At 37.3% G+C, this 22,897-nt stretch overlaps 1 protein-coding gene across 20 annotated transcripts in view; it reads left to right on the forward strand.

The window, feature by feature from the left end:
- ADGRL3 (adhesion G protein-coupled receptor L3) overlaps nt 1–22,897 on the forward strand; it is a 540,567-nt gene that overhangs the window by 171,265 nt on the left and 346,405 nt on the right. For all 20 annotated transcript variants that reach the window (XM_087716492.1, XM_087716493.1, XM_087716494.1 and 17 more), the window contains exons 3-4: nt 5,316–5,450; nt 22,549–22,792. In XM_087716492.1, coding sequence (XP_087572618.1) covers nt 22,735–22,792 — 58 coding nt within the window. In that variant the 5' untranslated portion in view covers nt 5,316–5,450; nt 22,549–22,734. The remainder of the gene's footprint in view (nt 1–5,315; nt 5,451–22,548; nt 22,793–22,897) is intronic.

Consider the following 22,897-nt stretch of genomic DNA (forward strand, 5'->3'; position numbering starts at 1 on the left):
ATCTGGACAAGAAAGAGCAATTTCATTTTATAGTAAACAATATGGCAGTTGAATGATGGATGTGAGGAAAGGACTATAGTGAACAATGAAATCCTCTATATATCAATGTATTCATTTATTTGTCTGTTTGTTTGAAATGATTCTTTTGAATGGATGCCTCTTTGAAGCCTGAATATACTAGTCATGAAACTCCCATGAGGAATAAACATTTGTCTTTTCTTCAAAAAAGATCTGTATCCACATTTGTTTCTGTGTGTGTGCCAACACTGAGAATAAATGAAAAGCAGGAATAAGTATGATGTGTTAGGCTGGGAGAACAACAAGAAAACTAAATTCTGTCTGGCCAAACCTGTCAACTAAGCCATCCTACTTTACAACAAGTATTTTAACTGTTGTATAATTATTCCATTCAACTCTTAGGATAAACATAATTTTTGTGAATGCAGTGTTATACTAAGAATATTCCTGTTTTTGTAATTAAAGGCTATGTGTTAATTGGGAAGCAATTTATGTATCTGCATGCCATATCATGTGCTATTCTTTTTTTATTTTTATAAGCCAAGTGTTTAATCAGCCAATCCTATTTAATTTGTTTTATTTGCATTAGGAACTTTAATTCTCTAACACAGCCATCCGTATTGTGCAAGTATGCATTCATCAGCAGTTGGCTCAGGAGAACAGGAGCATTTTTGTCAATTCTTCATGATCATTTTAGACAATTCTACAGTTGCAAATGAAAGATAAATGTTTTAACGTTTCATTGCAGATTTTGATTATATTTTTCTAAGTATTATAATACCAGTGTTTAGCCAAAATTGTATTCTTTCTTTTAAAAAACCCCTCTTCTGATACAGATTCTAATTTAAATTTGTTAGTGTTAACAAGAATTAAGAATTAAATTACATTGAGAAAAATATGTTGTTCAAAAAAAAAAGAATATGGTTTATTGGAAACTAAGATTCAACCCAATCAGAAAAAAGTTGGTCTGAGGCTAAATCATCATGAAAGTTACTGGTTTACATTGAGCTGAGCTCTTTCTCTAAGCCCACATTGTCTTACAGAATCTGTGTAAGGAAAAATGAATAAAGCTCCGAATGACATCATATATTCTTGTGAAGAAAGGCAGGATATAAATAAATGAATGTCCACCTGCAGGAAGATTTTTCTCACCTGGACTACTGTAACGCTCTCTACATGGGGCTGCCCTTGAAGAGCACCCAAAGGCTTCAACTGGTCCAGAATGTGGCTGCACGGGTGATCATGGGGGTACCTAGGTGCTCCCATGTTACACCTCTTTTAGGCGGCCTGCACTGGTTGCCGGTTGTCTTCCAGGTGCGATTCAAGGTACTAATTATGACCTTTAAAGTGCTCCATAGCTTAGGCCCAGGATACCTGCGAGACCACCTACTGCCACCAGTAGCATCCCACCGTCCAGTGCGATCCCACAGAGTTGGCCTCCTCAGGGTACCATCGGCCAGACAGTGTCAGCTAGCGACCTCCAGGGGGAGAGCCTCCTCTGTGGGAGCACCTTCCCTCTGGAATGAGCTGCCCCCGGAGCTTCACATAATCCCTGACCTCCGGTCCTTCTGACGCGGTCTAAAAAGTTGGCTTTTCCAGCAAGCTGGCCTGGCCTGAATAGAATAAAATATAGGATTAATTTGGTTGTTAATTTTAATTTAATTTTTAAATTTTTATTGTAAATATCAATTTGGTTTTTTTTGGATACTTTATTTAATGTCCCTTTTAATTTTTATAATATGTGTTTTTTTAATGTTGTATACCGCCCTGAGTCCTTGGGAGAAGGGCGGCATATAAATCCAATAAACCTAAACCTAATCATTGAAAAATGTATAGAGAGCTACTTTGTAAGCATAGATGGTTCTTTCAATTAGTTAAACTAATTGCTTTGGATGAATTGCCTGCTTAGTTTGTGCCTTGGTCCATATAACTGATCAGGTAGTCCTCGACTTACAACCGTTCAAAGTTATTAAACGAGGCTGCCACCTTACCAGTAATTGGGATGACCTTCACTTTTTCCTGCTTTTCTCTGCCCTACATGTTCTCGGATGAGGTGCAGAAGGCAGTTCCTCCTCCTCATCATCATCATCACTAACCAGCTGCAGCTGCATTTTCCCCTTACCTGAAGTCTCTGGGCTATCCTGCTGCAGGTGTGCTTCAGTCAATCACTCTCAGCTGGCTGCTCTGAGCCATTGACCAACTCCCATCCTGAAGTGCCTCACACTGGTTCATCCTCCTCAGAACAACTATTATCTGGAGAGGCACCTGGAGATGCTTTAAGGGGAGTCAACACAGAAAGGTTGTAAAATGGGGCAAAACTCACTTAACAAATGTCTTGCTTAGCAACATAAATTTTGGAGTCAATTATGGTCGTAAGTCGAAGAGTACCTGTATAGAGGCAACATAAATATTTTTCCTTGACATACGTGTGTGTGTGTGTGTGTGTGTGTGTGTGTGTGTGTGTGTGTGTGTCAGTTTTGAACAGTTCCAAGTATGTCTCCAGTTTATTAGGACTAAAATGATATTATTTATTTATTTATTAGGCTTATATACCGCTTCATAGGGCTTTCAGCCCTCTCTAAGCGGTTTACAATTTTTTTAGCAAATTGAGTCAGCAACTTGCCCCCACAGTCCGGGTCCTCATTTCACCCATCTCGAAAGGATGGAAGGCTGAGTCGACCTTGAGCTGGTGAGATTTGAACCGCTGAACTGCAGATCACAGTCAGCTAAAGTGGCCTGCAGTACTGCACCCTAACCACTGCGCCACCTCGGCTCCTTATTTAATAAAATATTAAATTTTAATATTTAACCATCTTAAATGGTTTCTGAGATGCAAACAGGTTAATTCAAAGAGAATCAGCAAGAAAACCATTCTGGTGGGAAATATATTTTTTTATATTTAAAAACTATCAATTTGAAACCAAAAACAGCCACTTAGAAAACTCATGTCCACTGTCTGAACTAGCTCAATCTGACAAATAGCTAAGCCTGCAACAAAATTCACTTAAAAAAAAAAAAAATTAAAAATAGTCGAGCATTACAAACTATGTGGATTCATCAGGCTTTGTACAGTAGCACACCGTTCTAATTGACCCTGCAATATTGCAGAATAGAAACACAAAATCAAAACTATTTACCTGTCTATGTCTTGCAATGATCTGGAAATCCTGATGAGGTGACCTTGGCATGAATTAAAGCCCCCTAAAGGCAACTTCCAGGAGAGCCACAAAACCAAACATAACAGGAATGTAGGGCAGCAGAATAAGAAGTCTGTTTACTCAGCCTCTAATCTGCCAGGTTACTTTCCCCATATCATATGAAATCACACACACACATACACACACACACACACACTTAGTGCCTGATATAAAATTATATGATAGAGTATGCATATAAAATCTTGCTTAACAGTCAAACACTAACAGTCAATCAACTAACCTTTATGGAAACTTGTTAAATACATGCTAAAATTTGGTGAAGTGGCTTATATTCTACTTTGTGTAGTGTTTATAAATTCCTTCACTGTCCCTGTTGCTACAAATTCCACCTCTATATGTTAAAATTCAGCATTATAGTCTAATACCCCATAACCAAAAAATAAACTTGCTGAATAAATCTTACGCTCCTTTGATTCTCATTACATCCCCATGTAACCCCTGAAAAGATTTCCTGGTAGATTAAAAGATCTACCAGATATGGTAGACTGCATCCTTTAAGTCTGAGTGGGAGACAGTAAAACAAATGTTGCAATTGAGATGCAGTATGTCTTATCTGTATTAAAAGCATGAAAGAATACACTCAGTCTCTCCATTCTCAGTTGTTTAATTGAGATAGACATTGTTGGAGGTTTTTTCAGAACCAATATAGATCTACAGGTAGTTCTCAATTTACAATCACAATAAGAACTGGAAAATTGCTCCCAATTTTGTCATCTTTTTCTTGTAGTTGTTAAATGGGCCATATGATCGTTAAGTGAGATATCACATGATTGCAACTGGTAACATTCCATGCTGGTTTCCCCATTGACTTTGCTTGTTGGCAACTATCTGGGAAAGTTGCAAATAGTGATCATGTGACTCTCAGGGACACTGTGCTAGTTGTAAGTCATTTTTTTCCAATGCTGTCCTAACTTCTAAAAATCTCTAAATCAGGGGTGTCACGTCATCACGTGATGCATCACAACTTTACCCCCTCCCCCTTTGCTAAACTGGGGGTGGGCGTGTGATTAATCTGACCCGCAGGCTGCAAATTTGACACCCCTGCTCTAAATGAATGGTGAAAAGTCGAGGACTACTTATAATGGCATTTGAATGAAAGAGGAAAAAATTATGAGTTTTACTTCTGTTATAAATTGTTGAAGAAAGTGGAGGCATCTAATCAGGGCAAAGGATGGTTGCCTATTTATCTCCCCTTTCTTTTGCAGGAGAAATACACACAAAACCAAACTGTGTGAATGTTGCACCTAGTTTTTATTTCAGAGTGTTCCCTGGTGGTGGGACTGAGAGATGAGGAATCTATATCTGAAAGGAAATCCAATTGTTTGTATATATAAGCCAATGGTGGGTTTCAAATTTTTTTAGAACCTCTTCTGTAGGTGTGGCCTGCTTTGTGGGAGTGGCTTGCTGGCCATGTGACCGGGTGGGAGTTGCTTGCCAGCCATGTGACTGGGTGGGCTGAAAGACTGTGGCAGACTTCTGTAGGAATGTTGTAAAATGTGGTGAAACTCACTTAACAACGCTCTTGCTTAGCAACCAAAATGTTGGCTCAGAAACTCTGGCATTTGAAGCCCACAAGTCTTAAAGCTGTCAAGTTACAAGACCCTTGCACCCCTAACCCTTTAGAAAAAAAATCCCAGGGGTGTTCAAATCTGACAGCTTTAAAATTTGTGGACTTCAACTCCCAGAATTCCTCGCTCTTCATCTTGATGATGTGCGGACGGGCAGGGGGAGGAAGTTGGAACTGGTTCTAAACAGCACTGTAGATTTGTGGAACCTATTCTATAGAAGAGGTTAGAACTGGCAGGAACCCACCCCTGATATAAGCCCTCTAAAATGGATTTCTATTAAAAACAATAACAAAAACAATTGCTGAGACAAGCTTCTATATGGTTTCTATGTAACATTAATCTCAGCCTTCAAATACTCTCAATTGCATGAATAGAGTGAATTGGATATTTGGCCAAAATGTCTGCATAATTAACTGCCTCTGTTGAGTTTTTTGCTTTATTTTCTTCTAAAGAATTGTGGATTTAAATTGATAAGCAGGTGATTAACGTTTGTTTTTATTGGTTTTATTAGGAAATAGCTTACAGGCTGTCTAGATGTCTTCAAAAAGAGGAAAATCCAAAACTGAGAAGCAGTGTCCATCACGGCACAGCAGTGGTGGCAGCAACACTATCTTCTCCTTCATCTACCGACGAAGAAGATGAAAGGGTAATGTTTTATTTGAAACGAATGACTAAAAATATTATTGTAGATATAAAAGAATGGCAATTTGGAGAGATATGCTTTAAGTGTATGCTGATTAATTCAAACCAGAATTAATAAATTAGAAAGTAGTAGCTCCCAATTAACGGACAAGCAATCACATACTGAAATGCTATAACAAATTTACAGAAAGCTAATCAAATGTTATGAACCAAGCTTACATACTTGGAAACACAATCATACAAAAGCTTTGCTATGAGCTGCTATTCTACTCAGCCCGCATTTCATAAGAGCATCAGTGGTCCTCACTGAATATATTCCCCTACATGAGTTACACTGCACAAACTCATAAGCACAGTTTTCCATCTTCATTCAGTATTATAGACAGAATCTTGGTTCCTGATGAGGTGTCACTTTATTATTAGATCTTCTAGGTAAGAAGGTTGCTACTCTACTAGTTGCGCAAATCACAGAGATAGTGACAGAGAATTTGTGGCCAACTTATAACTGCAGTTCACTGAACAGTCATCCGTGAATCCACACAACTGACCCTTCTACCTTGCTTGATCTCATATGATCTCACTATTCCAGATGTATTGTGTTGAACTTAGAAACTGAAAATATTCAGTGGGTGCTGCACCTAGGTCACTTGGTATGTGTATAAGACAAGAATTTTCTACAGCAACATGTTGCCTATGTGAATGGAGTCATAGGTGATCATTCAAAGAAGTGTAATGATTGATAGATAGATAGATAAATAAATAAATATTGTATTTTTCAGAGTATAAGACGCACCAAGGTTTTGAAGAGGCAAATTTTTTAAAAAAGTAGGTAACTAGATAGAGGGATAGAGAGGGAGAGAAAGAGAGAGAAATACAGTAGGTAGGTAGGTAGGTAGGTAGGTAGGTAGGGAGAGAGAGAGAGAGAGAGAGAGAGAGAGAGAGAGAGAGAGAGAGAGAGAGAGAGAGAGAGAGAGAGAGAGAGTAGTTAGATAGGCAGGTAGATAAAGGGAGAGAGAGAGAGAGAAATAGAGGGAGGGAAATACAGTAGGTAGGTAGGGAGAGAGAGAGTAGTTAGATAGGTAGGTTGATTAAGGGATAGAGAGAGAGAGAAATAGAGAGAGAGAGAAATACAGTAGATAGGTAGGTGTTTCTGCTGGCACAGCACTTGATCAATGTAATTCTCATCAATCAGTTAAAGAGCTTTCCAAAAGGGGAAAAATAGTTTTTGCACTCTGCAAACCTGCCCAAAACTGCCTGTTTTTCACGAAAACGGGCGCTTTTTTTTCAAAAAAGAGGCATGAATAGGGAGACTATTGGGGGGGGGGCTTGCAGAGTGCTCCTGGGTGGACAAAAATGCGCAAAAAATGGCCCATTGTTTGCAAAAACAGGCCCGTTTTTTGTCAAAATAATTGCATACATAGTCTTATGGAGGTTTATAGAGTGCTGCTGGGGGCTGGGGGTACAAAAAACAGGTCGTTCTTTGCTCATTTCTGCCCCCTCCCGCCCCCAGGAACTCTCTGAAAGCCTCCATAAGGCTATGCACGGCCATTTTGGTGAAGGGGTGGGGCTTGAGGAGGGAAAAAAGCCTGTATTCGATGTATAAGACGCACCCAGATTTTCAGCCTCTTTTTTGAGGAAAAAAAGGTGCATCTTATACTCCGAAAAATACGATAATCCTTCAAAAAGCTCAGAAGCATCAGGAGTTGGGTTTAGTAAGAGTCAAATACTTTTTCTGACCACAGGAAGATAGTATGGCAATGTTCCTTCCATCCCAAAAAGGTAGCGAAAGAAAGAAATGCTCAGTATCACATTAAAAGTTCTATTTTCTATTTGCTGCCAGAATATTGGGAAGGTATTCAAAAGCCTGAAGCCATTAAACATTTTTTTTTCTGGCTTTATTCCAACTCCATTTCCTTATGAAACTTAGAAGTGTGTTGAAAAAATGCTTAGCAGAAGTAGTTCATTTTTTTTAATTAAATAGCTGGAGGAATCTCTGGGGAGAAGGAACATATTAACAGTTATCTGGATCAGAAGAAGTTGTTAAGGGTTTTTTTTAGGAGAGGGGTGGTTTCACCCATTTTTTGACGTCCCCACCATCCCCCCTCTAGTTTGCAATTGTAACAATAATTACTCTCCTTTGAAACTTTATGGCCTATTCAAAATTGTAAATGTTGGTGTTTTAAAAGGTAATTTTTGCAATCATGATTTTTTTTAAAAAATAACTGTATGCTTTGAACATTGTTTTTTTATGTTTGTGTGTGTGTGTGGTATATGTATGTGTGGGTGAGTGTATTTATCTCTTGGAATTAGTGTGTTTTTGAAAGTGTGACTTGGTACATTAGGGATCTACAGAAAATATAACAATCTAGGGCTTTTTTGTTTTTCTTTTTCTTTTACAAGCTTAAGAATAATACATTTTTGCAAGAAATACATCTGTATAATAAAGAGATAGAATGACAATGTTAACACACAATGGGTTGACCTAAGCACAGACACTTGAAGCCTTATATAGAATGCCCAACTGAACTCCAACTTATGTTGACAGAACTAGAATAAAAGTGTCACATTCTGCTAACCCAAGAGGAAATAAAGTTAAGGCTCCCAGCTGGCCATGTTCAAGAAACTAAGATGTGAGAAAATGAATGAAGTTAAATGTAATGTAAGAGTTTTGATAGGCAGGTGGTTTAGTGAGGTGATAAAGGTCATTCTGAGAATCCATCATTCTGCTTAACTCATCTTCTCAATCTCCATATATGGAACTACAGTTGTCTGCAATAATACACAATTCCAGGATTACCACAGAGACAACAGAAGAGCCATTTACTTGCAAAGTACTTTGTAAGGCTCTTTTGTAGGTTCCTAATTCAACAGGGCTTCAAACCAGATCCTTGTTTTAATTCCAAGATCTATTCCAATGAGGGGATTCAATGGAAACTTTGCCAAATTGAGAGAAATTTTCACTTCATGAGAAGTAGAGGAAGAAATAATGTTAAGAGAAATGGGACCATTAGTTACAACTATTCCTACTTTTACTTCCTCTAACACAGGGGTGTCAAACTCATGGCGGCGTCATGTGACATATGGGGACTTTCCCCCCTTCACTAAACCATCTGGCCTGCCCCCCCCCCCCCGAATTTGACAGCCCTACTCTGACATTTGTATTTGTAGCCTACATTGGCAATCCCAGAAGTGTGGAAGGCTTTTGCATTCAAATAGGTGAATCAAAATGATGTGACTTTCATGGGCTTCAGATTAATAATTTCAGAAGCTATGGGGAGGTTATAGTCTCAATTTGCTATTTGTTTTGAAAAGGAAAGTTCATATATGAAAGACATAGAAGTGAAAAACTTGCCACGATTGGATCAATACTTAATAAAAATTTTACTATTACAACATATTCCTTTCTATTCAAGTAAAGGCAACATTAGATAAAGTAATCCCCTGAACATGATAGGTTTTAAATAGAGTTGGGTGAAGTTTTTTAAAAATCTGGCTGGCCATCCTTGATGCTTAGGAGTTACCATGTTAAGTACCAGAAGACCTTGGTACCCAATTTATAAGTAACAGCTGATGTTTTTGGTACTTCACATGGTAATTCTTCCATTATCCCTTCCATTGTAGCTTGCATCCCTTGCTATATAAAATAATATATAAAATAATTATGTATGATGAAGTGTAAGCTTAAGCAAGTGTCATTGATTTGAGTGCTAACCTGAGGGATGCAGCCTCAACCTGATCAGACAAATGACAGGCTGACGTTGAGCAAGGCAAGCCACAGCTGTAGTGAGTTGGCCAGGAGGCTTCATGGAAGTCCACATCTCCTCCCAATCCAAGGACATGTAGGGCAGAGAGGAGACAGGCTCAATGTCGGTGAGCTAGACTGCACATGAGGAGACAACCTCACTCCTCGTGAAGGGCTGCACTAGCATTGCCTACTTAATCCCGCCCCAAGGACTTGAGTGTTGGTGGAGCAGCGTGCCCAGTCCCATGCCTTATGTGTTTGTTCCATGTATCTGGATGTATTTGACATGTGGATTGTTTCCCTGGACTTCCTGTGTACCTGTTAGACTCGTTTTACCCAATGACTCTTGCCATGCTGAGGTCTGAATCCGAATGTGGGTACCTTTTTTTGGGGGGGGGGGTTGAATAAACACCTTTAGAAATCACACTGTGTGTATGTGTGAGTGACAGAGATGGGAGGGAACAGGGCAGCACAGCAGGTATGGTGCAGGGCCAAGACTGAATCTGATTAAGTATGATCCAGGCAGAGACATAAGATCTCTTCCTTGATTAGAATGGTGTAGAAGAGAAGCTGGGGCTATTCCTTGATTCTCTCCATGAAGAATCACCAAAAGAATCCTGTTAGATAATCAGAACAATGACCTGATCTTTATTAGTTCTGATAGCACTCAAATACATTAGCAATTAAAAGTTTCATAAATAAAATCTGTTTGGTTTGTATTGTATTTATATTATTTGAATAATACTGTAACTTTAGTAGTTATTAAAATCTGTCTGAACCCATTAAATAGTTTATCTCCAACGAATTAGAGAAGCTCTTGGATCTATCTGAACTATTACTGATAAATGGAAGCCTTCCCCAAAACTAAATATAAAGACCCTCCCGCCCCCCAGACTCTGTGCTGCCAGTTATTTCTTGCAGACAAGAGTTTATTCATACTGCTTTACAAAGAGGCAGTAGCAAAGCCATTGCTGAAGAGTCACTGCCAATTTGAAACATTTTTATATATGCAATGTGATGAAGAAAGTAGTGGCCTGCCACTCCCAATTTTTAGGTCAAGGAGTTACACATTCTGTTTGACATGTACAAATTCTGTGTGATATGCTGAAGCTCATAAAGCAACATTGGTCAGGATCATATTTCATTTTACTGTTTTAATTTAAATTATGTTATTATTTCCATTTTTCTGTAATAATAACATTAAAATTATCAGAAGCTTGGGCTGTTATTTTAATCAGTAGGTATATTGAATCTTTCTCTCTTTATCACCCTCCCTCTATCTCTTTTGGCTTATATCTCCCTCTACTGATAAAGAGAAAATAGTGCAACATTTGGGTTGTGTGTGTGTGTGTGTGTTTTAAACAGATGGAAGTGGAACTTGAAGAGAGAGGTTAGCTGAGTAAGGCTACATTTTTCTACCATGCTTAAACCATCCATGATGCCATTTAATCTCATTCAAACATCAAAATGCAAAAAATTGAACCATTATATCTTATGCATTCCAAAGGGCTCAAGATCCTTACACCAAACCCCTACATGCTATGCTGTTTGCACTCTTGAATTGAATGAATGGATTATCTAGCAATAGCAATAGCAATAGCAGTTAGACTTATATACCGCTTCATAGGGCTTTCAGCCCTCTCTAAGCGGTTTACAGAGTCAGCATATTGCCCCCACAGTCTGGGTCCTCATTTCACCCACCTCGGAAGGATGGAAGGCTGAGTCAACCTTGAGCCGGTGAGATTTGAATCGCCGAACTGCAGATAGCAGTCAGCTGAAGTGGCCTGCAGTACTGCACTTTAACCACTGTGCCACCTCGGCTCTAAATTCTTTTGAACCTGATTTTAAATCTGGATTTACAATGTAGGAAGTCTAGTTGTTAATGTATGGTCTATGTTGAGAGATGACAGAGGAAGTGGGAATGTGGTCCTGTTAATATTGCTGGATCGCTTCGGTTACCATTCAGTGTGATATTTTTTGGGAGGTCTTGCCAGAGCAGAGGTTCACATTGCCAGATTGCAATAATTCCTTTCACATGTCTACTAGCAGAAAATTGTGCTAGAAGTTTTTGATGTATCCACAACTTCTGGGAAATATTCTGGAAAGTGTCTCCCATATTGTTAGTAGCTGAGTGAAATAGTTGTCATGAATGTGCTGATGATACTCGATGATGCTCATCTTTCCTGTGAGCTACTGAAATTGAATGCCTCTGAATATCTCCTGCATGGGAGAATGAACTAGTATTAAAGGTGGACAAATGTAGTTTCAGATTCTGGGTACTGAAATTCAGGATATGGAAGGCATACCTGTTCAAGGTGGATTGCACTTCTTCTTAAGGATCAGGGTTGCAGTGTAATGTTCTCCTAGGGAAAAAAGAAGACAAAGAGTGACAAAGAGATCAAATTAAGAGGCCCAGATAATCACTTTGTAACTATCATTTTTGCAGTGAACGTTGAACATGTGGTGAATTCCAAGTTTTTTTTTCCCAAAAACATAATAATAACTTATTTAGCAAGGCTGATTGTGATAATTTGGAAATTTGAGTTCCTTATTTTTCCCCCTTATATTTCTCTTTTTCCAAATAAGTCCCATTTTCATATCTAAATATGAGAATTACTCAGTAGCCCCCCTCCCCCACTGCCAGAATCTAAAACCAATTTGGGCTAAGGGGAAAGATTGGCCCAAAGTCACCCTACTGGCTTTATGCTTAAAGAAGGATTGAGTCTCCTGTCTTCTACAGTAGCATTTAACTTCTATACCACAATAGATCCATAAGTTACACCTATGGTAGAATTTATAAATAATGAGAAGTACTGTATATACTCGAGTATAAGCCTAGTTTTTCAGCCCACTTTTTGGGCTGAAAAAAGCCGCCTCGGCTTATACTCGAGTCAGTGAAAAATTTGCCCGAAATGGAGGAGAAAAAGGGGCGGGGCCATGCCGCTGGGTGACACTCGTGAATGGCCCAGTGCCCCTGTGAGTTTCCCCTCCCTCTGTGTCAGTTTGCCGCGCAGCGCGCACCGCACCATCCCCCCTCCTCACGTTCTAATGTAATGCAGGGCTGTCTTACGATTCCCCTTCCTCCCCCTCCTGCCGCTCTGCAACGATGTCCCACCTCCTCCTTGTTATGGCAAGCAGCCACATAGCGATGTCCCACCTCCTCTGGTACAGTGATCCAATGATAGGAATCACTGTGCCGTGTGTCATAGGAGGCGGGACATCGCTCCCGCGGCTGCAGGGGACATCATCATCACAGCGGGACATCAGCATCATGAGGTGAGTGAAGTATTTCATTGAATACACCGCTAGTTTACTGTTTTTCTTTGAAATAAATATTCAAAAACATTATTGGTATCTATTTTTATTTTTGAAATTTACCGGTAGCTGCTGCATTTCCCACCCTAGGCTTATACTCGAGTCAATAACTTTTCCAGTTTTTTGTGGTAAAATTAGGTGCCTCGGCTTATATTCGGGTCGGCCTATACTCGAGTATATACGGTAGTTGTCCTTTATTTGCTTTGGTTAGACCAATTTATTTTGCTTTTCTGAGCTCTGTATCTGGTTTTTGAACCCACAATTTGAAGAATTCAGAGAAACTAGTTCAGAGAATGACAGCAAGTATAATCCACAGACTAGAAATTTCGTCCTATGCAGAAGAGAATAAAGGGGAAATGTTTGACCTTGAGAAGATAAGATTGCAGGAGAATATGATATCACTCTTCAAATGTCTGGGGGAAAAAAATCACATAGAAGAAAGTCAAAGCCTCTTTTGGCTCTATGTAGACTTCAGGGTGTGGAATAATGGACTCAGGTTACAGACAACAGATTACAATTGAATTTGGAGGGGGGGGGGATAACTGTTTGCCCTCAATACTTATATTTACATTCTTGCACTGAACAGGGAGTTAGATTTGATGGTTGGAATGGTCAGTCCAGTGCTATAGTTCTGTAAGTTTCAAGCATGAGGAAACCTTAACAACACCAGTTTTTCCACCAACCCACTCAAAGCATGTGGTCCATGAAGCTGCAGGAAAATAAAAATCCAAGCCACCATTGTTTTTCTGATGGTGCTACTGAGAAGAGAAACAAATGAGTGAGATCGGTGATGGTTCCTAAATATAAATGAATGAATAAACAAATGAATGAAAGAAACTGAAAACAGGCAGGTGTAGGCTCAATTTCCTATCATTATTCTAGTTTAATCAAAAGAAGGACTAGGGGTGACATGATAGCAGTGTTCCAATATCTAAGGGGTTGCCATAAAGAAGAAGGAATTCTCCAAAGCACCTGAGGGCAGGAAAAAAAAGCAATGGATGAAAACTAATCAAGGAGAAAAGCAACCTAGAACTAAAGAGAAATTTCCTGGCAGTTAGAACAATTCATTTGTGGAACAACTTGCTACCAGAAGTTGTGGATGCTCCAACATTGGAAGTTTTTAAGAAGAAATTGGGCAACCTTTTTCTGAAATGGTAAAAGGTTTCCTGCCTGAGCAGGGAGCTGGACTAGAAGACCTCCAAGGTCCATTCCTCTATTATCCCAAAGTCCGATACAAGAATGTACATGCACCTCCTTCCTTGCCAAAAAACTTGCCCAGCAGTCACCAGATGTCAACAATAATTTGAAGGCAAACACACAACACCAACAATCTTTACCAAAAAAAGAGAACCAGTCTACCTTTCTTTAGTGAAATAACCATGATGGAGATACTTTTAAAAAAAAAAACTTTTCGCTATGTTTCTGAACTTTGATGTAATATATTTTATTGCTTCTTCACCTCTCAACCTTGTCTGGAGATGGAGGAGAAGGGAGCATTACTTGTATTAACTGAATGCCACTTCTCTGCCTTTTCTCTAAAATCAAGGGTAACTGAAATAAATGCACATACTTCTGGGAGTTAACTCCACTGAATACATTGAGACTTATTTTTGTGTAAACCAAACAGTTTACTCAGTCTTTTCAATCATGAAGAGCCTTATTCAAATCCAGGATTATACTGAAAAAGTGAGGCCTCGGCAATTATTCTTGAAAAGGAAATTTAGAAGGTAGTGGCAGTTATTTAAATATGATAATTCTCTGTCTTGTCACTCCGTTTTATCTTAATGCTTTTTCTAAGGCTTTGAAATTGCTGCCTTCGGATAGAGCATATAAAAGAACAACATATAAGGTCTTCTCCAAATGATACTCATATTGGATTTGCAGGATGAAAGCAGCAAATGAAAAGTACATCTCCCTATGCCTTAATACACACCTGCTCATTACTCATCTAACGAAATATGCCTATGTATATTTGATGTATAAGTTTGGATTGTTCTTCTGGGAAGAAGAGAGGAATATTAGTTTATGGAATGTTATTTATTCTTTTCATTCCATTATTCTTTCTTAAACTTCTAATTCTGCAGTTCACCATCATATCCTCTGTTAAGAAAAGCAAATGTTATTTTCATTGTAATTGATTTGGGGGGAGGGGTGACTGTCAGTGGAGTATATTTTGGGAATTTCTGTCTAATAACTCAATCCTTGTGGAGTAAACATTAAAAATCATGGCATTTACATCTGAGAAAACAGGTTTGCATTACAACCTCCACTTACTTACAGATCTTGAAAAATATATTGGATTAAAGATGAAGATTTATCATGGACACTCACCCAGATATCATACAATCATTCAATAAAGAAAAAAATGTTAATATTAATGAGAAATACGTTGCATCTTCAAACTTTCCTAGTGATGCAAAAGAATTTCTAAATGGGAATGAAAGAAACTGAATTAAATACTTTTGAAAATTTGTGGATTGTACAGATCCAAATATTTAATATGCACACTACATGGGACAAATTTAAGTCTGTGAATGCAAGTCTTGGAAAAGTACCTATTGCCTGAAGCAAACAACATGCCAATCTGTCACTCAGTTTTCAAAAGTGGCTATTGTAAAGTACTTCATTAGCAAGTGTGCTGGTGTTAATTAGGCAAATAGGTGGGAATGAGTTTCATTTATAAATGTGTTATTGATTTCTGCCTTGTTTTTTATCAGGTGCTCTCAGGCAAATGCTCTCTCAGTAACTTAGAGTGGAATGGTGCGGGTGGGAGATGGAGAGAAAGAAAGAAAAAACAATACTCCTAAGCAGTAGCAAAGGGTATTTTTGTATTTGCTTAACCAACCTTGTAATTTGCATTTGGGTTGCCATTTTATGATGATTTTTCTTTTATATTTAGAAGGTGATGCTTGACTCCTTAGTTGTTTTGAAATCTGAACTATAGACATCTGATTTCCGCTTATTGCCTGAAAGGATTTCATTTTCCTGTTTAAAAATATTTCTGCAGTAAACATATGCTATGCTAATAATGACCTCCAACAAAATATGTGTACAACTCTATGTATAATTATTAGGAGTAAAGTAATTGAATTTGCTTGAAATTACTTCTGAATAAACTGCATGGGAGTGAACAATTGAGAAATAATTATTTTTGAATCATTATTTCCAGTGTGATAATGGTTATTCACCATTATAATAAACATCATGAACATTATAATAAAAAAGTCATCATACTTATTTTGATACTGCTGTGGATTCTTTTCCTTCAAATGTCACATAAATTCAAATTATATTACATATAATTAAAGAAATGTAATTCACATAATATGCCATGTTCTACTGTTGTTATTTTTTCTGACTTTATTTATGAATACACCTCATGGATTTTATTCTGTTCTTTATAATATAATGTGTGAAGTCCTCAAATACTATATACCGTGGTTTGTTGAATAAACTATGCTTAATGCAAAACGTGAATTTAGACATTCCGTTGCCCTATATCAATTTTTGATTTTCTTTTCTGGCACCAGTTTTATATGTAGAAGGTGCTTTAAGGCACCCAGCCACACAGAGATAATATTCCTAGATACCTGTAAATCTCTAGATATTGGAAGTACAATTGGTCATCCTGCTTGATTCTGGGAATGATGGGAGCCAATCAAAAATTGCTGGTGGGCATCAGGATGCTTCCCTGTGGAAGGGGGGAAATACAGTACTGAGAGAAAAATGACCACATCTCCTTCCCCATTTCAAGGCCAACCCTCCTGTTTTCATGAGATCCAGTCACCCAATGCAGTCAATGAGTGGTGGTGTGGTAGTGAGCACAAGAGATCTTGATTGATATCAGCGGAGCCAAGTCAGAAAAAGACTCAAAGAGTAGCATGGAGCTTGGTGAGAGGCCTGGAACTTTCAGGCACTTGAAAGGACTGAAATTATTGTTTTAAAGTAAGAGATTGTGGAAGGAAAAGGGGGAGAAGATCAAAGTTGTTTAATGTAGACCCTTGGAGAGAAAGAAGTGAATGTTGACCAAAATAAAGGTATAATTGTAAATAAAGATAGAATGATAAGAAATAGATTTATAGCAAGAAGAGGAGGGGGAGGAGGAGGAGGAGGAGGAGGAGGAGGAGGAGGAGGAGGAGGAGGAGGAAATAAGATGCTTACATACTATTTTAGTTTCTTCTTTCTTTTTCTTTTTTTAGTATTTATAATAGTGTAGTGGGGATTTTGGCACTAAATTCAAAAATGTAAACTTTTTTTCATATTACAAAAATGTTACTTTTTCCCAATCCTAGGAAGAAGGCAATAGCAATTCACTTCTGAAAAACCATACCAAGAAAACTGGGACTTGTCCAAGCAATCTTCAAGAATCAGACACAACTTAATGGAAAGGAATAAAAACAATGGGAAGAATGTTTAAGAAAATAAGAATAAACCATAGTAATTAAAATGAATGTATAGTATAAGAATAAGAAATCAGCTGTAGGTTGTACAGCATATGGAAGGTTAAGCTCAAACTTTCTGGTCTTTTTAAAGATTTTTTTATTTTACACTTAAGCAATAAGTAACATCAATTTTGAGAGACAAAAGCCTGTTCTGTGTGCATCTATTGTGTTATTTGCAAAGAATACTAGACAATATCACTGTTCCAGTAGTATTTTGGACGCAGTATGATTTGGAGGTAATAGGTACTGGTATGCATTTAGCTTTAAAATCCAAGGAAATTTAGTGATTAAGAGTGCTGGACTAAAATTGATTACATCCAGGATCAAGTCCTCACCCGGCCATGATAATTACTAGCTGACCTGCTGATTACAGTCTCTTGGAATTCTTGGAATTTTCATATACATCTCAAAGTGGTGAAGTATTTACTACTTTTAATAGCTACATAACTTGCAACATACTTTTTTGGAGTCATGACTCCTGCTAGAGAAACAGAGAGCATCTGTGGTTGGAAGGGTACGGCTTTGACAAATTCATATTTTGTACAAATTGCACCTGTACTTGGACTGAGAAGCCCTACTGATGTCTATTCCTTATTTGGACTACTGCAGTACTACATGGGGTTGGTCTTGAAGATCATTTAGAAATTTCAACTGGTCCAAAATGCAACATTGTGCAGTTTGGGGGTGTTGGGCCAGAATGGGAAGGAAGTGTTTTTGAGAGGATGGGGTTATGGCAACACAAGAGTCTTAATCATATGTTTTATTTTTGTATTTGTTGGTTGCCTAGGTTTGTTTTATATCATATAGGTGTCCATCTAAAATTTTAAAATAGATTAAAAATTGGGGAGAAAGCAGGATGAGAGAGTACAAGGATCAATAAGGAGCTAGCAAGACATTTACATACAGGTTTAGCTAAACTAAAACTTTATTTCTGATTTTTTTTCAAAAAAAATGAGTCAGGGCATGAGCTGATGAGTGATAACTTATATTCACTTGGAAGGGGGAAGAAAGAAATATGAATAAAATATATTTTTGAGTACAAGTTGCCAGAGCTAGCTGCAAACTTGGTATGACAACTAGATAAGAGTGAAGAAATAAGAAAACACTAAAACAATTTCTTCACCAGATTTTTCATGTCGGAATGCTGTGAATCATATTATCTTTCCCTATATTTATTACCTTAATACTTTACCCTAATTTTATTTTGTTAAAAATAAAGGAAAGATTTTTCAGAAGTTTAAAAGTCTATCTTGAATCTCCAGGAAAGTTCTGTGGTGAAATCCTTTCTGGGGTATAAGAAATTTGTTCCCCTATAGGCTTTCATTCTGATGGGCTTTGTATAAAAGAAAGCTAACTATCATCCAGAACATGCTCATCAAACAACTAAGTTACTTTTGACCTCTGGTTCAGTGCTCTTTTGAAATCCTCAATCCACTCATGGGGCAAAGGAGGGGTGGGCTTGTCCACACAACTCTAAAGCATTGCTACTTTGAAAGAATCCTGTGGAACAGATCTTTTGTGGGCTGATGGCATACAGGGTATATTTCATGTGGGGCTTGTTTCAGGGAATTATATTTTCTGATACCCCACAACAGAATGGCCCTGGAAGGGAGTGCCTAGGCACCACATAGAAGAGGGTATGTCTACACCAGCCTGAAGTTGCTATGTTAGGGCATAACAGAGGGAACAGGTTTCTCACACTGAGACAGAGTAAAAGGTGCCCAGTCCTAATCATATGCCACGTTTTGCCCAATCTCTGTGTAGGCAGAGAAGCAAATATTACTTTCAATTAATCTTATTGCCAGATAAGTGTATAAATGCTTTCAAACTTTTCAAGGGTTTGATTAACTTATGAATAAATGGATAAACCAGTGGGCTTCATTATTTTTTAATATCTCCTTTTCAGTTTTTGCACTTCTACAGTTTTTCAATACCAGTGTGATCTGCCTATACACAAGATACAGTATATTATCCCTAGAATGAAAGCATGGGTTTATTATTACTTCAAAGGATGGTTTGCTATCACTTTGCTATGGATTATAACAGTAGTGTTAAAAGAAAAATAAAAAGGATAAAAAGAGTAGATAGGCTTAACTTCAAGGATTATTAGAACTACATTGGGTAAAAAACTTGGAGACAACTAAAATGACTTTTTCAGAGGTTTACATAAGATAAAATGTACAGGACTAAAATAAAACCTATACTGGGAATGGCTAGTTGGGAGGGAAAGCATAGAACTATCAGGAATTTGAAAGTAGTTGGCATTACTTGTAGAGAGCAGGTATTTACAGCAAGGTTTGGCTTGGAAAATAGTTTGCTGCAAATTGGAACAAGTTGGAAACTCACTTTGACACAGGGCTCATTCCAAAAGGAAGTTTATACATCTTAACTATATCATAGTGGAAAACTGCAAAAAGGTAGAACTTTTTTTAAAAAAATCTTAAAATACAGAGGAAGGAATGGTTGAGTGCAATAAATTCACCTAGAACAATGCAGATTGCCCAATTTTTTAAAAAAATGTAAAGTTTTAAAAGTTTTTCCAAATGTAAGGAAGCTGAATTAATCTATTGTTTGTTGGTTATTCATGGCAAATGTTGAAGTGGCCCTTGTAAGAAGCATACTGAATTATAAAACAATTGGTGAATTGGTCTTGTAGCTTTATGATAGAAGTCAATTACATTTCCTAAGAAATTACATTACTTAACAAATACACACGAAGCAAATACTGACATTTTAGGATGATTCCCCAAAGCCTAAAGCAGATTCAGCAACTATTTTAACATTTAAATAGTCCCCCAAGTTTCCCAATGGCTCCAAACATTTTAATTTCCTTATTATAAGCATATTATTTTCCCAGATATTGTGATTAAAAGCTGATAATTACCCAGGAAGATTGTTAGCCGTGAACATTATTACATTGACGTGATTAATATAATATTTTTTGTGAACCACCCATTTATTTCTTTATTCAGGTTATTTAAAAAATTATAGCTTCATTTTCTGGTTTTTCTTCTCAGGAAATTTGGATGTAAAGTCATCAAATAACATTTTTCTCAGAAGATCCCATTATGTAAAGATAATAGATGAGTCTTGGCTGCAGTGTTGGAGACTATAATGTATTTTTAATCAAGGATAGTGTGCAGACAGCTCTTTCTCTTTCATAGTTTAAAATGGACCAAATTAGAAAAAGGTGAAAAGCTATTCCAACATTTGGAAAAAAAAATGTAATCAGTTCCTTATTGTAAATTGCCTTCCTATTACAGTATGTGTGATCTTAGAACTATCCCATTGATCTGCACCATATTTAGGAAGAAAATGAAAAGTTTTCATTTTCATGAAAGAGAAATTTTAAGGTCTGCTGGATTAGAGATGTTGGATCAACATTTCTTTCTTATAAAATCCTGAGTTTGGGAAACCTGGGCCAGCCTTGCTGGGAAAACAGATAGTTTCACAACTTAAAAAGTTTTTCTAATCTAATATTATACCTTTCCATCCTGAACATGTCTCTTCTACTTAGTCTGCAGTGATATTTTCTATCTGAGAAAATTGATTTGTGTCTCTGCTGTTGATCTTTTATCTGAATATGAAATTCCCCCACAGGGAATTATTTTCTTTGGTTTTTTGACTTTTTTTCCCCAAAGCTGTTACAGATATTATGAACAAAAGTGACAAGAGAAGAAAGCAATTCTTTTCTTGACATAACATCAAGGGGTAGTTTTTGTAGGATTCATTTTGCTGTCACAGCCAAATTTATGTAGGACTTTATGCCAGAATATTGTCATAATAGTAATTTAAAATGTTTCACAGCTATTTTTTAAATTAAAGTTTCTACTTCTAACTACACAAGTTCTCTTTCTTTTGGAATATTTTATAACCTTCATCAAGGATTGCAAAGTCATAAGAGAAGGCAAACACTTGTGTGCCGAGCCAGCTTGATTACGACACTTTTTTTGAAAGTGATCTGTAGGGTATTTTTTTAAAAAAAACATCAACTACTAAGGGTGTGCGTAGGTGCTGAATAAAAAGTAGATAAAGGTTTAGGAGGAGAGACAATTTAGTGTAGCGGTTAAGGCAACAGTCTAGACCAGTGTTTCTCAACCTTGGCCACTTGAAGATGTCCGGACTTCAACTCCCAGAATTCCCCAGCCAGCGAATGCCAAGGTTGAGAAACACTGGTCTAGAAACTGAGGCATCTGGTTCTCGTTACACCTTAGGTACAAAGCTAGGTGACCTTTGGCCAGTCCTTCTTGCCAGCCCTAGGAAGCAGGTAAGGACAAACAGCTCCCAAAAATGCAGTCACCAGGGATCGGGACTGACTTGATTGGTTATTCATGCTGCATTTTGTTGCTTTTGATATTGTTGTTTTATTGCCCATTCACTTATCATGTCTGTTCCTTTGAAATTATTGAAATCAAATACATATTTTTGAAGAAGGCTAGTGATAATTTTGCACAGGTTTATTCTGGTGTGGTTGTCAACTATCAAAACCCACAAAAAAAAATCACAGCTTTATGTCTTCATCGAGGCAGTATTGAAAAATGTTACATCAATGTTCTATATAAAAATCACTGGTATAAAATTAGGAAAAGGAGAAAAACACTGCACTTTTCAAATTTTCTGAATATTGGTACCCCCGTAAGGGAGGCTAGTAACAAACATGCATTATGGGCCAAACAGCCCTATACAACTTGAGTGTGATGTCATGACAAAAGTACAAAATGGCACAGACCTCATGACATGTCATATATTCTAACAATTTGACATCACTGAATTTCAACCACTGTAGAATCAGGCAGCAGCATAACAAAACTGACAAAAGTGAAAGGTCTGAATACTTTCTGAATGCACTGTACATAAGGGTGGAACATTGCAATGATCACTTGATCTTTCTGATGAAGTCATTCTGCTGCCGATAACCTCTGTCTGGATTTACAATGGCACACGCCATAATAGTTGAATAAAAAAGAACCTAAAATAAATTTGTAGCTGATTGTAACAGCTGTCTGAAAGAGAATGAAATAAATAGCTGCAGAATAAAAAAAATAGTAACAAAAGTACCGCTTTAATCTGATGACTGTTTAAAAATTGACATTTAATATTGGTCCATACTGGTACAATTTTGAATTGACTGTTTAAAGATCCCCCTAAAGCTTATCTCATTAGCATAATATATTGATAGTTGCTAAGAATCTGAATTTACTTCAAGATATTTTAATATAATCACTTCAGAAAGTGATTTACATATACCTAAATTAATTACTCCCTCACCCTATTCCCAAGTACTTAATTTCTCTCATTCCTGGCTGTTCTCAAATCTTTTTCAGCCAAAAAGCTATAGTAATTCCAACAAATCACATGTATACAAACCCATAATATCAAGATTCTCTGGAACATACAGTATATTCATATATATGATGAAAGCAGCACAGTACTGTTGACCTTGTCATATTTCTTGTTTTGATTATCAAAACAAAATGACAAAATGTCCAAATATGCTCTTGACTTCTTGATACAGTTTTAAATCAAATGTTACAATGGTTATATTGAGCTGAATAGCAACATTTACTTTTTAAATTAATTGTAACTTTTATTTTTGTTTCTAGGTTTTGAGTTTTGGACATTTGTCGAAGGTGCTGGTTTTAGAGCTAGTTTATTGTGTTCTCCGCCTGCTTCACTGAATTGCGATTAAATTGAATATCCCTGAGAGGATTACCATCAGAGAGAAATCTTTATATTTTTCTTCTGAAAACTTCCACTGTTGAAGTAACCTTATATTTTGGGCCACAGTCATGTGGTCATCACAGTTGCTGCTGTTCTTCACAATTCTCTTGGTATCTACAGTCCATGGTGAGTACATAAAATAATGTTGGTTTTAATGATATTGTAGTGTTTTCTGGGACTGAAAATTTCCAGCACCTTCCAATTTGCAACAAGTGGGAAAGAGTTTGCTAC

Source organism: Thamnophis sirtalis, unplaced genomic scaffold, assembly GCF_051295495.1.
Source record: "Thamnophis sirtalis isolate CommonGarterSnake01/CBP01778 unplaced genomic scaffold, rThaSir2_p1.2 scaffold_5, whole genome shotgun sequence".
NCBI classification, from domain to species: domain Eukaryota; kingdom Metazoa; phylum Chordata; class Lepidosauria; order Squamata; family Natricidae; genus Thamnophis; species Thamnophis sirtalis.